Here is a 15,241-nt window from a genome sequence, read left to right on the forward strand (position 1 = left end):
TCCAATCAAACAGAGTGCGAATGATTACAGATGTAGCAAATCAAACATGATCCATAAAAACAATGGAGGCAGAGCACAATGTCAAATATACACGAGCACTGGTTTAGAAATTGCCAAATAGATCCACTCTTTATTAACATCATTACTTCTTTTTTCCTGAAGAAATAGAGCGTTTTTTAAAATGAACTACGTGAGTTTCATAATGTAGTGAAAGAAGGGTCAAATTGAAAATAGACAATGCTACTACAGATACGTTACTTCTACGTGAACTAATTCCTTGAAAAAAGTTTTAAGGGAAAATAAATAATCACTCCAAATAAAGACACGTTTACACAAATAGCAAGAATTTATTGTATCCACAAGTGAACTAATTCCTTGAAAAAGAAAATAAATAATTACTCCAAATGCAAGACACATTTACACAAATCTCAAGAATTTATAGACTCCATAAATAACAAACAGACGCCATGATCAGTAAAATTATCCCAAGAAAAACAAAGGACATAGAACAAGGTAAAAGATTTTCACAAGCAGTTGTCAGTAACTTGCCAATAAAATCCAGTTGTAACCAAAGAACCTTTCTTTCGATTAAAGAGAAAGAACTTTTAATAAATGCTTTTTATTCCAATAAATCTGTAAAACAAAAAAGATACGACAAGAATTACATAGAAAAAATAGAGATTTCTATTATATGTGAAAGAAATAGAGATATATTAGAATAATTTTACCTCTAAAAATTATTATATAAATAAAAATAGAAATAAGTTGAAAATGCTTTAAATAAAACATCAATTTTATTTTATATATAAATTCTAACTAAATTAACTTTGTTACGACTATCGTTTTTGTATTCTACTTTTATTGGATCTATTAGTCACAACCACTTATGCCATTCTTTTTTGAACTAAATAAATTTAAAACAAAATAATAAATACACCATGGTCGTTAACCGCTATCAAATGGATCGGGAAAAAATATCATTCTTTTTCAACATATTCTCATTTTTATATTTTTGAACATTTTTTTTACTAAAACTATAAAATGAATTTATAATTTATTTAAAAATAAAATATAAAAACCCGGCGCGTAGCGCCGGAATACCACTAGTATATTAATATATAAGGGACTTTTGATTCTAATAAAATCATCCATTAGACATTAAAGAAAGCAGTTGTCGGTTCCTCTTATAAACAAAGAAGGAATGTTTCGGTTTCTCGAATTACTTTTGTTAATATTCTTAAATAAACAAACATCTTGGTAAATATCATTGGTGGTATATACCCAGGGGCGGATGCAGGACTACATATAGATGGGGGCTCATGATTTTTTTAGCTTATGCATAATTTTCTAAGTAGAAACAACCTTCAGATTTATACTAATTACTACAAGAAAATAAAAAATCAGTAGGGGGCACATGACCCCGTACCGTTAGCCTTGCGTCCGCCCCTGTATATACCACAAAGCCAAGTACCAATGTTTTTGACCCCAAACTTTACAAGAAGTTATTATATCTTGACACTGACCGACAATAGTGTAGGGATGGATTTAACCACCCCACAAGGCCTAAAGAATATAAGGCCTGGCTCGGATTAGGTAAAGCGATGGCTCGATTAGTCGGCTCAAGAGTCAGGTCTCTCGGCTTGTCTCTAGAGTATTTTTAGTCGATCATCGTCGACTAAAGTGTATTCGGCTCGGTGGCTGCTCGGACGCATATGGGCCTTTCGGCCCAGCAGGAGAGGCTCATCAAGACGGCATAAGCAAGGTCAAGGATGAAGCATCAGGATGATTATATAAAGGAAAGGGGAAGCAATGAGAGAAGGATCCGAAACTCTTGACTGACACTTGGCGGCTAGATTAGGGTTTTCACCTCTACTTCATCACGCCGTTGTTTGTACTTTTCCGGTAGCTTTTCGAGCCACCGGTTTTCTTTCTGTCGCACTCTTCTCATTTCCTTTGTAACCGACTGAACGTTCTCAACGACCATTAATAAGACGTCTTTGTTAAACCCACATCTTCTTTATCACCGTTTTCCGATCAAACAGTTGGCGCCCACCGTGGGGCCTCTAGCAAAGTAACGTCCGAACGATGGTTGTTAGCAACGACAGTTCTTCGTCGGGCGAGGAGCGCGAAGCTCTCGAGGAGACGCCGGCTCCAGAAGCGACCCCTACGCCGACGCCAGCAACTCCACTGCCCCCTCCTGCGTCCATGGAGACTATCCTGGCGCGCCTCGCCCAACAAGAGGCGGCGCAGAAGGCGGCGGTTGACCAGATCACGGCGATAGCAAAGATCCTTGCTCCTCTCGCCGCAAACGCCGAAGCTTCAACGGTGCAATATCGTTGACACTTGACCGAACAACCGACGTAGCACCTACTCGGGACAACGACCGCCAAAGCGCCGATAACGACATCAACGCACACACCGCAAGCTAACTCGCCGCGTTGAAACAATCGGTCCTCGATATCAACTCCAAGATCCACCAGGTGACGACGTCCGCACCCCAAATCGATCATGTGCTCGCAGAGTCTCTTCGTACGCCCTTTACGCAAAAGGTTACCGGTGTGCGGCTCCAAAAGATGGAGAAGCTCCGTCTCCCCACCTTCAAAGGTCTCTCTGACCCTTCTAGCCACGTCACGTCTTTCAACATAGCGATGTGACACGCGAACCTAACCGACAAAGAAAAAGACGCCGGCTTTTGCCAACTCTTCGTCGAAACCCTAGAAGGACCGGCCCTCACTTGGTTCACCGGCCTCAGAGAGAACTTCGTTGACTATTTTCACGACCTCCGACGGCCTTTCTCAAGAACTATATCATGTTCACTAACCAAGAGGCGACCGTGTCAGATTTGTGGAACCTCACCCACGCCAACGGCCAAAGCCTCCGCGACTTCATGGAGAAGTTTAAGGCTATTGTCTCGAAGATTGATATTCCGGATCATATCACCGTTGAGTCTTTGATGAACACCTTACACGTCAAATCCTCTTTCCGTCAGGATCTCTACCGATACCCGATAAAATCTGTCTCCGACGCCATTGCTCGCTCTCACAACTTTATCCGCATGGAAGAAGACACAAGAGCGAAATTCGCAAAAGAAGCGGCAGCGAAACTGCAACCCGCCCGAACAAACGACACCCGCCCCGAGCCCCGACAACACTCCTCCGGTGGAAAGACCACTCAAAAGTAAGGCTACGTCAGCTTGGTTGACGATGAGGAATCCCCAAAATCAGCAGCTGTCATGCGGGAAAAAGGCTGGAACCACTAGGATCGAGAGCCCGCTCAGAAGCAGTTAAGCTCAGCCGAACCAGCGAGCTCAAACTCCGAGAAACCGAAAAAATAGTGCCTCTACCACAAAAGGGATTCCCATGATACGAAGGAATGCAAGGTCCTCATCGGGCAGTTTTTCGACGGAATCACCAACGGGACAATCCAGATGCCCGCTTCTCCTCAGACACCAAAAAACAGCAAAAGCTGGAGCAAGAATAAGGAGAAGAAGGCCCAGAAGTCTCAGAAAAACACGCCCCAGAGCGAGGAGAGAGCAAGCCCTGAGTGCGCCCCCATCAACAATGTCGGCCATGCCGACGATTCATCAGAAGATGAACATCTGCGTCACCGGCGACGAGTGGAAGTCATACTCTCTCGACCTTGTGACTCCTCCGAAGACGACGTCCCGACAGCGCAACCAGATCTGCGCGATAAACTGAACAGTCAGTACAAGCAACCTCTCGCTCCCTCGGTAACGGGCGGAGACCTGCGCACTCTCCTCAAGCGAAAGAGCACAACGAACGAAAACACAGGAACTGCCGATCTCCGTGCGACCATCTCAAAATGCAAAGCCCGGAGATTCGGTCAAATTGGCGACCTTCGTGACCACCTCAATTCGAAATCCGACGATCTGTGAGTACAACTCAACCGTTCGAAAGGGTCCGATCTGCGACGATGCCTCGAATCAAAGAAGAAACAGCCCACAAAAACTCCCGAGTTCGAGAACACAACTGACGATTTGAAGAAGCAACTCGAATCAATACGGGCTAACCGAGCCCCGCACATTAACGTCATAATGGGCGGATCACCACCTTGCGGAGACACGATTCGGGCCGTCAAAGATTACAAACGTCAAGCAACCACCTCTCAAAAGTGGCCCTCTCCCGTCGAACGCTTCGAACGAATGTTATAACACTTAGAGAGATAAGGGAAAGAGAGAGAAAGTACCTTTGATCGCGGAGAAAAACTTGAAGAAATGAGAGAGGGTCTGCATATTTATAAGGAAAAGAGAGGGGGAAACTCGAGGCGTCATCATTAGGTCTATTCGGGCCTAAATGGGCCTCGAAATTCTCCCTAAAAACCCAGCGGATCCTCGCGACGGTTCGGCTTCTCGGCGTATTTATTGGGAAAAAGGAAGGGGAAACTCGAGGTGTCATCATTAAGTCTAAAATGGGCCTCGAAACTCTCCCAGAAAACCCAGCGGACCCTCGCGACGGTTCAGCTTCTCGTCTTAATTAACCATCGGTCACCTTATATCAGATTAGATCAACAGTTAATCAAGACACGTCAGCTAGAACCCGGGTATCCGCGACTCAACGACCTCAAGCGAAAATGTCCCGGAACCCTTCTTCCGACACAACAACCAAAAGAAGCGATAAAACCTCCACTGCTTTTCCAAGAGAAACGACGCCGCGCAACTCACCGACCAACCGTTCTAACCTTCCGACAGGTCTTCTATTCCTTCAAACCCTCGAACTCCAAAATCTATCATGAGCTAGACAGCACTTCGCTCACTGATGGACTGGAGGGGGACTTACTGTAGGGGATGGATTTAACCACCCCACAAGGCCCAAAGAATAGAAGGCCTGGCCCGGATTAGGTAAAGCGATGGCTCGATTAGTCGGCTCAAGAGTCAGGTCTCTCGGCTTGTCTCTAGAGTACTTTTAGTCGATCATCATCGACTAAAGTGTATTCGGCTCGGTGGCTGCTCGGACGCATATGAGCCTTTCGGCCCAGCAGGGGAGGTCCATCAAGACGGCGTAAGCTAGGTCAAGGATGAAGCATCAGGATGACTATATAAAGGAAAGGGGAAGCAACGAGAGAAGGATCCAAAACTCTTGACTGACACTTGGCGGCTAGATTAGGGTTTTCACCTCTGCTTCATCTCGCCGTTGTTTGTACTTTTCCGGTAGCTCTTCGAGCCACCGGCTTTCTTTATGTCGCACTCTTCTCATTTCCTTTGTAACCGACTGAACGTTCTCACCGACCATTAATAAGACGTCTTTGTTAAACCCACATCTTCTTTATCACCGTTTTCCGATCAAACAGTTGGCACCCACCGTGGGGCCTCTAGCAAAGTAACGTCCGCACGATGGTTGTTAGCAACGACAGTTCTTCGTCGGGCGAGGAGCGCGAAGCTCTCGAGGAGACGCCGGCTCCAGAAGCGACACCTACGCCGACGCCAGCAACTCCACTGCCCCCTCCTGCGTCCATGGAGACTATCCTGGCGCGCCTCGCCCAACAAGAGGCGGCGCAGAAGGTGGCGGTTGACCAGATCACGGCGATAGCAAAGATCCTCGCTCCTCTCGCCGCAAATGCCGAAGCTTCAACGGTGCAATATCGTCGACACTTGACCGAACAACTGACGTAGCACCTACTCGGGACAACGACCGCCAAAGCGCCGATAACGACATCAACGCACACACCACAAGCGAACTTGCCGCGTTGAAACAATCGGTCCTCGATATCAACTCGAAGATCCACCAGGTGATGACGTCCGCACCCCAAATCGAGCATGTGCTCGCAGAGTCTCTTCGTACGCCTTTTACGCAAAAGGTTACCGGTGTGCGGCTCCAGAAGATGGAGAAGCTCCGTCTCCCCACCTTCAAAGGTCTCTCTGACCCTTCTATCCACGTCACGTCTTTCAACATAGCGATGCGACACGCGAACCTAACCGACGAAGAAAAAGACGCCGGCTTTTGCCAACTCTTCGTCGAAACCCTAGAAGGACCGGCCCTCACTTGGTTCACCGGCCTCAGAGAGAACTTCGTCGACTGTTTTCACGACCTCTCGACGGCCTTTCTCAAGAACTATATCATGTTCACTAACCAAGAGGCGACCGTGTCAGATTTGTGGAACCTCACCCACGCCAACGGCCAAAGCCTCCGCGACTTCATGGAGAAGTTTAAGGCTATTGTTTCGAAGATTGATATTCCGGATCATATTGCCGTTGAGTCTTTGATGAACACCTTACACGTCAAATCCTCTTTTCGTCAGGATCTCTACCGATACCCGATAAAATCTGTCTCCAACGCCATTGCTCGCTCTCACAACTTTATCCGCATGGAAGAAGACACAAGAGCGAAATTCGCAAAAGAAGCGGCAGCGAAACAGCAACCCGCCCGAACAAACGACACCCGCCCCGAGCCCCGACAGCACTCCTCCGGTGGAAAGACCACTCAAAAGCAAGGCTAGGTCAGCTCGGTTGACGATGAGGAATCCCCAAAATCAGCAGCTGTCATGCTAGAAAAAGGCTGGAACCACTGGGATCGAGATCCCGCTTTGAAGCAGTTAAGCTCAGCCGAACCAGCGAGCTCAAACTTCGAGGAACCGAAAAAATAGTGCCTCTACCACAAAAGGGATTCCAATGATACGAAGAAATGCAAGGTCCTCATCGGGCAGTTTTTCGACGGAATCACCAAAGGGACAATCCAGATGCCCGCTTCTCCTCAGTCACCAAAAAACAGCAAAAGCTGGAGCAAGAATAAGGAGAAGAAGGCCCAGAAGTCTCAGAAAAACACGCCCCAGAGCGAGGAGAGAGCAAGCCCTGAGTGCGCCCCCATCAACAATGTCGGCCACGCCGACGATTCATCAGAAGACGAACATCTGCGTCACCGGCGACGAGTGGAAGTCATACTCTCTAGACCTTGTGACTCCTCCGAAAACGACGTCCCGACAGCGCAACCAGATCTGCGCGATAAACTGAACAGTCAGGACAAGCAACCTCTCGCTCCCTCGGTAACGGGCGGAGACCTGCGCACTCTCCTCAAGCGAAAGAGCGCAACGAACGAAAACACAGGAACTGCCGATCTCTGTGCGACCATCTCAAAATGCAAAGCCCGGAGAGTCGGTCAAATTGGCGACCTTCGTGACCAGCTCAATTCGAAATCCGACGATCTGCGAGTACAGCTCAACCGTTCGAAAGGGTCCGATCTGCGACGATGCCTCGAATCAAAGAAGAAACAGCCCACAAAAACTCCCGAGTTCGAGAACACAACTGACGATTTGAAGAAGCAACTCGAATCAATACGGGCTAACCGAGCCCCGCACATTAACGTTATAATGGGCGGATCACCACCTTGCGGAGACTCGGTTCGGGCCGTCAAAGATTACAACGTCAAGCAACCACCTCTCAAAAGTGGCCCTCTCCAGTCGAACGCTTCGAACGAATGTTATAACACTTAGAGATATAAGGGAAAGAGAGAGAAAGTACCTTTGATCGCGGAGAAAAACTTGAAGAAATGAGAGAGGGTCTGCATATTTATAAGGAAAAGAGAGGGGGAAACTCGAGGCGTCATCATTAGGTCTATTCGGGCCTAAATGGGCCTCGAAATTCTCCCTAAAAACCCAGCGGATCCTCGCGACGGTTCGGCTTCTCGGCGTCTTTATTGGAAAAAAGGAAGGGGAAACTCGAGGCATCATCATTAAGTCTAATCGGGCCTAAATGGGCCTCGAACTCCCCCAAAAAAACCCAGCGGACGCTCGCGACGGTTCAGCTTCTCGTCTTAATTAACCATCGGTCACCTTATATCGGATTAGACCAACGGTTAATCAAGACACGTCAGCTAGAACCCGGGTATCCGCGACTCAACGACCTCAAGCGAAAATGTCCCGGAACCCTTCCTCCGACACAACAACCAAAAGAAGCGATAAAACCTCCACTGCTATTTCCGAGAGAAACGACGCCGCGCGACTCACCGACCAACCGTTCTAACCTTCCGACAGGTCTTCTATTCCTTCAAACCCTCGATCTCCAAAATCTATCATGAGCTAGACAGCACTTCGCTCAGTGATGGACTGGAGGGAGACTTACTGTAGGGGATGGATTTAACCACCCCACAAGGCCCAAAGAATAGAAGGCCTGGCCCGGATTAGGTAAAGCGATGGCTCGATCAGTCGGCTCAAGAGTCAGGCCTCTCGGCCTGTCTCTAGAGTACTTTTAGTCAATCATCATCGACTAAAGTGTATTCGGCTTGGTGGCTGCTCGGACGCATATGAGCCTTTCGGCCCAGCAGGGGAGGCCCATCAAGACGGCGTAAGCTAGGTCAAGGATGAAACATCAGGATGACTATATAAAGGAAAGGGGAAGCAACGAGAGAAGGATCTGAAACTCTTGACTGACACTTGGCGATTAGATTAGGGTTTTCACCTCTGCTTCATCTCACCGTTGTTTGTACTTTTCCGGTAGCTCTTCGAGCCACCGGCTTTCTTTCTGTCGCACTCTTCTCATTTCCTTTGTAACCGACTGAACGTTCTCACCGACCATTAATAAGACGTCTTTGTTAAACCCACATCTTCTTTATCACCGTTTTTTCCGATCAAACAGTTGGCACCCACCGTGGGCCTCTAGCAAAGTAACGTCCGCACGATGGTTGTTAGCAACGACAGTTCTTCGTCGGGCGAGGAGCGCGAAGCTCTCGAGGCGACGCCGGCTCCAGAAGCGACACCTACGCCGACGCCAGCAACTCCACTGCCCCCTCCTGCGTCCATGGAGACTATCCTGGCGCGCCTCGCCCAACAAGAGGCGGCGCAGAAGGTGGCGGTTGACCAGATCACGGCGATAGCAAAGATCCTCGCTCCTCTCGCCGCAAATGCCGAAGCTTCAATGGTGCAATATCGTCGACCCTTGACCGAACAACCGACGTAGCACCTACTCGGGACAACGACCGCCAAAGCGCCGATAACGACATCAACGCACACACCACAAGCGAACTTGCCGCGTTGAAACAATCGGTCCTCGATATCAACTCGAAGATCCACCAGGTGACGACGTCCGCACCCCAAATCGAGCATGTGCTCGCAGAGTCTCTTCGTACGCCTTTTACGCAAAAGGTTACCGGTGTGCGGCTCCAGAAGATGGAGAAGCTCCGTCTCCCCACCTTCAAAGGTCTCTCTGACCCTTCTATCCACGTCACGTCTTTCAACATAGCGATGCGACATGCGAACCTAACCGACGAAGAAAAAGACGCCGGCTTTTGCCAACTCTTCGTCGAAACCCTAGAAGGACCGGCCCTCACTTGGTTCACCGGCCTCAGAGAGAACTCCGTCGACTGTTTTCAAGACCTTTCGACGGCCTTTCTCAAGAACTATATCATGTTCACAAACCAAGAGGCGACCGTGTCAGATTTGTGGAACCTCACTCACGCCAACGGCCAAAGCCTCCGCGACTTCATAGAGAAGCTTAAGGCTATTGTCTCGAAGATTGATATTCCGGATCATATCGCCGTTGAGTCTTTGATGAACAACTTACACGTCAAATCCTCTTTTCGTTAGTATCTCTACCGATACCCGATAAAATCTGTCTCCGACGCCATTGCTCGCTCTCACAACTTTATCCGCATGGAAGAAGACACAAGAGCAAAATTCGCAAAAGAAGCGGCAGCGAAACAGCAACCCGCCCGAACAAACGACACCCGCCCCGAGCCCCGACAGCACTCCTCCGGTGGAAAGACCACTCAAAAGCAAGGCTAAATCAGCTCGGTTGACGATGAGGAATCCCCAAAATCAGCAGCTGTCATGCGAGAAAAAGGCTGGAACCACTAGGATCGAGAGCCCGCTCAGAAGCAGTTAAGCTCAGCCGAACCAGCGAGCTCAAACTCCGAGGAACCGAAAAAATAGTGCCTCTACCACAAAAGGGATTCCCATGATACGAAGGAATGCAAGGTCCTCATCGGGCAGTTTTTCGACGGAATCACCAACGGGACAATTCAGATGCCCGCTTCTCCTCAGTCACCAAAAAACAGCAAAAGCTGGAGCAAGAATAAGGAGAAGAAGGCCCAGAAGTCTCAGAAAAACACGCCCCAGAGCGAGGAGAGAGCAAGCCCTGAGCGCGCCCCCATCAACAATGTCGGCCCTGCCGACGATTCATCAGAAGACGAACATCTGCGTCGCCGGCGAGGAGTGGAAGTCATACTCTCTCGACCTTGTGACTCCCCCGAAGACGACGTCCCGACAGCGCAACCAGATCTGCGCGATAAACTAAACAGTCAGGACAAGCAACCTCTCGCTCCCTCGGTAACGGGCGGAGACCTACGCACTCTCCTCAAGCGAAAGAGCGCAACGAACGAAAACACAGGAACTGCCGATCTCCGTGCGACCATCTCAAAATGCAACGCCCGGACCCGGAGAGTTGGTCAAATTGGCGACCTTCGTGACCAGCTCAATTCGAAATCCGACGATCTGCGAGTACAGTTCAACCGTTCGAAAGGGTCCTATCTGCGACGACGCCTCGAATCAAAGAAGAAACAGCCCACAAAAACTCCCGAGTTCGAGAACACAACTGACGATTTGAGGAAGCAACCCGAATCAATACGGGCTAACCGAGCCCCGCACATTAACGTCATAATGGGCGGATCACCACCTTGTGGAGACTCGGTTCGGGCCGTCAAAGATTACAAACGTCAAGCAACCACCTCTCAAAAGTGGCCCTCTCTAGTCGAACGCTTCGAACGAATGTTATAACACTTAGAGAGATAAGGGAAAGAGAGAGAAAGTACCTTTGATCGCGGAGAAAAACTTGAAGAAATGAGAGAGGGTCTGCATATTTATAAGGAAAAGAGAGGGAGAAACTCGAGGCGTCATCATTAGGTCTATTCGGGCCTAAATGGGCCTCGAAATTCTCCCTAAAAACCCAGCGGATCCTCGCGACGGTTCGGCTTCTCGGCATATTTATGGGGAAAAAGGAAGGAGAAACTCGAGGCGTCATCATTAAGTCTAATCGGGCCTAAATGGGCCTCGGAACTCTCCCAAAAAACCCAGCGGACCCTCGCGACGGTTCAGCTTCTCGTCTTAATTAACCATCGGTCACCTTATATCGGATTAGACCAACGGTTAATCAAGACACGTCAGCTAGAACCCGGGTATCCGCGACTCAACGACCTCAAGCGAGAATGTCCCGGAACCCTTCCTGCGACACAACAACCAAAAGAAGCGATAAAACCTCCACTGCTATTTCCGAGAGAAACGACGCCGTGCGACTCACCGACCAACCGTTCTAACCTTCCGACAGGTCTTCTATTTCTTCAAACCCTCGAACTCCAAAATCTATCATGAGCTAGACAGCACTTCGCTCACTGATGGACTGGAGGGGGACTTACTGTAGGAGATGGATTTAACCACCCCACAAGGCCCAAAGAATAGAAGGCCTGGCCCGGATTAGGTAAAGCGATGGCTCGATCAGTCGGCTCAAGAGTCAGGCCTCTCGGCCTGTCTCTAGAGTACTTTTAGTCAATCATCGTCGACTAAAGTGTATTCGGCTCGATGGCTGCTCGGACGCATATGGGCCTTTCAGCCCAGCAGGCGAAGCCCATCAACACAGCGTAAGCTAAGTTAAAGATGAAGCATCAGGACGACTATATAAAGGAAAGGGGAAGCAACGAGAGAAGGATCCGAAACTCTTGACTGATACTTGGCGGCTAGATTAGGGTTTTCACCTCTGCTTCATCTCACCGTTGTTTGTACTTTTCCGGTAGCGTCTATCGCACTCTTCTCATTTCCTTTGTAACCGACTGAGCGTTCTCAACGACCATTAATAAGACGTTTTGTTTAAACCCACAACTTCTTTATCACCGTTTTCCGATCAAACAAATGGGCTGTTTTTTTTTTTAATACATCCATCGATCTTGGAAAACACTCGATGGCTCTAAAGCAATCCTTATATGTATCATAACCTAAAAGTTGTGACAACTTGCATGAAGTCCTTGAAAAAAAAAGGATTAAAGACTAGAGAATACGAATTTCTCAGAACACATTGCTTATTAAACTTATGAAGACTCGGAACATATTTCTTCTGACTTCTTCACTTGGAAGCTGCAGTTGACCCAGTTGTTTTGTTGACCTCTACAGGACACTGAGATACATATGGTTTCAGCTGTAAAATAAAAAATTGGTCCATCAGCAAAACTAAAACACATGACCACCTTAAAGCATGTAGTAAGCATTTCATTTCAGATTCGTAATAGACAAAAATTGCAATAAACAAGATCATCATCAGGATCACAAACCTAAGACTTGTAAAAGGGATTCACTATTCGATATTTGATGAATCAAAGAAAAAGGAAACATAGGGTGAAATAAAAACCTTAAAGCCGGTCAGATCAGGGATCACGTAGTTTGGCAATTTATCTGGCTGCACAACATATCCTCCTGCAAAACAATGTCATAACACTTAGACAGAAGTAAAAGTAAAGCCTGAAAACAAATGAAAATCGTTTATATTATGATTCTACGATGATGAATTAGCGAAAACATTAATCAGTCATAAGCTACTAAACAATAGCTCACCGAAACAGATCAATTCTCAAATTCCAATCATCAAATGATGTAATATTATACATCTACTATTATCATTTTTTGACAAAAGAATCTGAATTAACTTAGGTAATGATATATAAATTCAAAGAACTGAAAGAAGGAATGAGATTTGAAAGCAGAGAATGAGATTTGAAAGAAATGAAACCTTTTTTGGTGTGGAAACCAGTAGATTTGCAGTTTTTGCCCTTGTAGAAGTCTCTTGGAGCTCGTTTGGGGGAGAGAATATCAAGTGAGGACGCTCTCTTCCGTCGGAAAGATCTCCCAATCGCCGATAACAACCCTAGCGTCATCCTCGCTAATCTTATATCAATCTGGACTGAAAAAAGTTATAAAGATCGATGAATATCAAAGATCATAAATGTTGATACAAACAAATCAAAGTTGAACATCAACTGATATAGGAGAGAGAAAGTGATAGCGTCGCCCGTCGGAGAATTTGGAGAATATCGGTGTGGACTGTGGAGAGAGAGTGTGTGAATGGGTTTAGGGTTTTTCTGATAAGCCACATGGGTGGGGGAATATATTTGGAATAGGCCCAAACTTGAATTAAGCCCATCAACTGAAATCTGTGTGTGTTTGTGTTTTCATAATGGTAGTCTTATATGTAACTTTTGTCTACCATGTTTATTACGAGAAATATAATTGCGAACTAAATTTTTGCAACGGAGCTCTCACGTTAAAAGTTAGAGCGGTTAATATCATTTATACTCTTAATGAATAAACTATCTAAATTAATTAAAAAATAAAATGAATTTCAAATCTATCTAATCAAAAAATGATTAAAATTAATAATAAATTGTTTATACTCTTAATAAATATACTAAATAAATTAGTCAAAAATAAAAACAAATGATTTGATTAAATAAGTGATTAAAATTAATAACAATAAGAATTACCTAAAATATAAGAGAAATTACCACAAATAGCATATTTATAGTACCACTTTTCATGTTTACACTAACCATTTTTACCCTCATTTTTAATGAAGGGTAAAAGACAATTATACCCTTAGGGTTAACAAATCTAGATTTAGGGTTTAGAGTTGAGGGGTGGAGTAGGATTTTTAGAATGTGAAATTTAGGATTCTAATAAGTATATAAATAAATACTTAAAAAATATATAAAAATATTAGTTAACCCCTTAGGTTAACTATTCTAGATTTAGGGTTTAGAGTTGAGAGATGGAGTAGGATTTTTAGAATGTGAAATTTAGGATTCTAATAAGTATATAAATAAATACTTAAAAATATATATAAAATTTTTTTTAAAAAAAATAGTTTCAAACATAATTTTCGTTTTTCAAAAGATAATTCTTAGATATATTATGTTGTTATCTGAAAATAATATTTTATTATAAAATTTATAGTTAGATATAAAAAAATTTATAATTAAATGCTAATGATTTTCTAAAATAATTCTAATATGTGAATGTTTTAAAATTTAACACAACAATAACCATTTATATATTTTGATAAAAACTAAAGAATATATATTAATAATATTTTATTTATATGTTATATTAGATAATTGACTATAAGTAAATATACTAAAATTCTCAAAAATAAAATATAGTTTTTAAACAAAAGATAATTCCTAAATATATTATGTTTTTATCTGAAAATATTTATTTTTATTATTAAATATAAATTTTAGTGTTTGATTTATCTTGTTAAAAACATAAATAATAATTTCTAATGTTGGTTTTGATTTAATAATTATAAATATATAAATATTTATAAGAACACTATGCCCGCATATGCGGGCAGAACACCTAGTTAAGTTTAAACTGCAGACCTACTGGTTTATTGCTCTATTTCGATCTGATTACCTAGATAACCTCAAATTTGAATAATAAAATAACATTAGAAATATATTATTAAAGATTTCATATTAATTTAAAATCCCTTATATATTAAAAGAGAAACATTACAACATTTGAGTTATCCATGTGTCATCACCACAATGATTCTTAGAATCTCTAGAAAAATAGGTTGGTTCATCTATAATAAGCTTTTATTAAACTAACCTTCAATTAATTATTAATGTTTTTCATTCTTCCCATAAAAAAATGTCGGAATTGTCTAATCTGGTTAAAGTATATATGACAATTAATGATTTTGAATAATAAAGATTTGATAAAAATTAGTGTATCATTAATAAAGATCTGAAAAAACGAATATAAATTACTAAAACTGTTAAAAGTCTTACATCATATTTTTTTGAACCATAGTTCAAAAATTTTTGTTATGAAAAAATACAAATGACTACAAAATCATATAAGTATGAAAACTCATTTAATAAATATTAAGATTAAATATATATATATATATATATCGTTTAAATTAACTACATATCATATAAAATACCTTAAAAATTAATTTTGAAAATTTCTTTGAACATTTTTTTTTGATAAAATCTTTGAACAAATATTGAAAATTTAATAGTTAAATTTTAAACTTTGCATTAATTTTTTTTTAAAAAATTATAAATTACAAAAACTATTAAATATCGGACAATAAATATTTTTGTTATCAGTGACTTAAGGTTTATGTTATAACAAGATACAAATGATTAAAAATTAATATGAGTAGAAAAAATTATTTAATAAATATCATTATTAAAAAATATACTATATATCTAGGGGTTTTTGCAAAGTTGACCCAAAACTTAAA

General features: G+C 43.6%; 1 protein-coding gene across 4 annotated transcripts; it reads right to left on the reverse strand.

Annotated features, from left to right (window-relative positions):
- Positions 1-11,845: 11,845 nt before the first annotated feature.
- On the reverse strand, positions 11,846-13,082 carry LOC103838826 (39S ribosomal protein L41-A, mitochondrial). Of its 4 annotated transcripts, none has more exons than XM_009115276.3 (4): positions 12,964-13,082; positions 12,716-12,886; positions 12,338-12,402; positions 11,846-12,127 (listed from the first exon to the last, which is right to left on the reverse strand). In XM_009115276.3, the coding sequence occupies exons 1-4, from the start codon at positions 13,076-13,078 to the stop codon at positions 12,056-12,058; spliced, it is 423 nt and encodes a 140-aa protein (XP_009113524.3). In that variant the 5' UTR covers positions 13,079-13,082; the 3' UTR covers positions 11,846-12,055. The 4 variants fall into 4 exon arrangements, with proteins under 4 accessions (XP_009113524.3, XP_009113526.1, XP_033135949.1 ...); XM_009115278.3 differs by having other exon boundaries at positions 12,716-12,881; positions 12,964-13,081; XM_033280058.1 differs by having other exon boundaries at positions 12,716-12,861; positions 12,990-13,070.
- Between the last annotated feature and the right edge of the window lie 2,159 nt (positions 13,083-15,241).

This window comes from Brassica rapa, chromosome A09, assembly GCF_000309985.2.
Source record: "Brassica rapa cultivar Chiifu-401-42 chromosome A09, CAAS_Brap_v3.01, whole genome shotgun sequence".
NCBI lineage: Eukaryota > Viridiplantae > Streptophyta > Magnoliopsida > Brassicales > Brassicaceae > Brassica > Brassica rapa.

Bases quoted from the DNA above. Each gene is read 5' to 3' on its own strand.
- LOC103838826 (XM_009115276.3), bottom strand. From the start codon at position 13,078: ATGTGGCTTATCAGAAAAACCCTAAACCCATTCACACACTCTCTCTCC. The intron at 12,403-12,715 runs GTTTCATTTCTT...ATTGTTTTGCAG, and splicing joins TGGTTTCCACACCAAAAAAG to GAGGATATGTTGTGCAGCCA. The intron at 12,128-12,337 runs GTTTTTATTTCA...TTTATTTTACAG, and splicing joins CTGATCTGACCGGCTTTAAG to CTGAAACCATATGTATCTCA.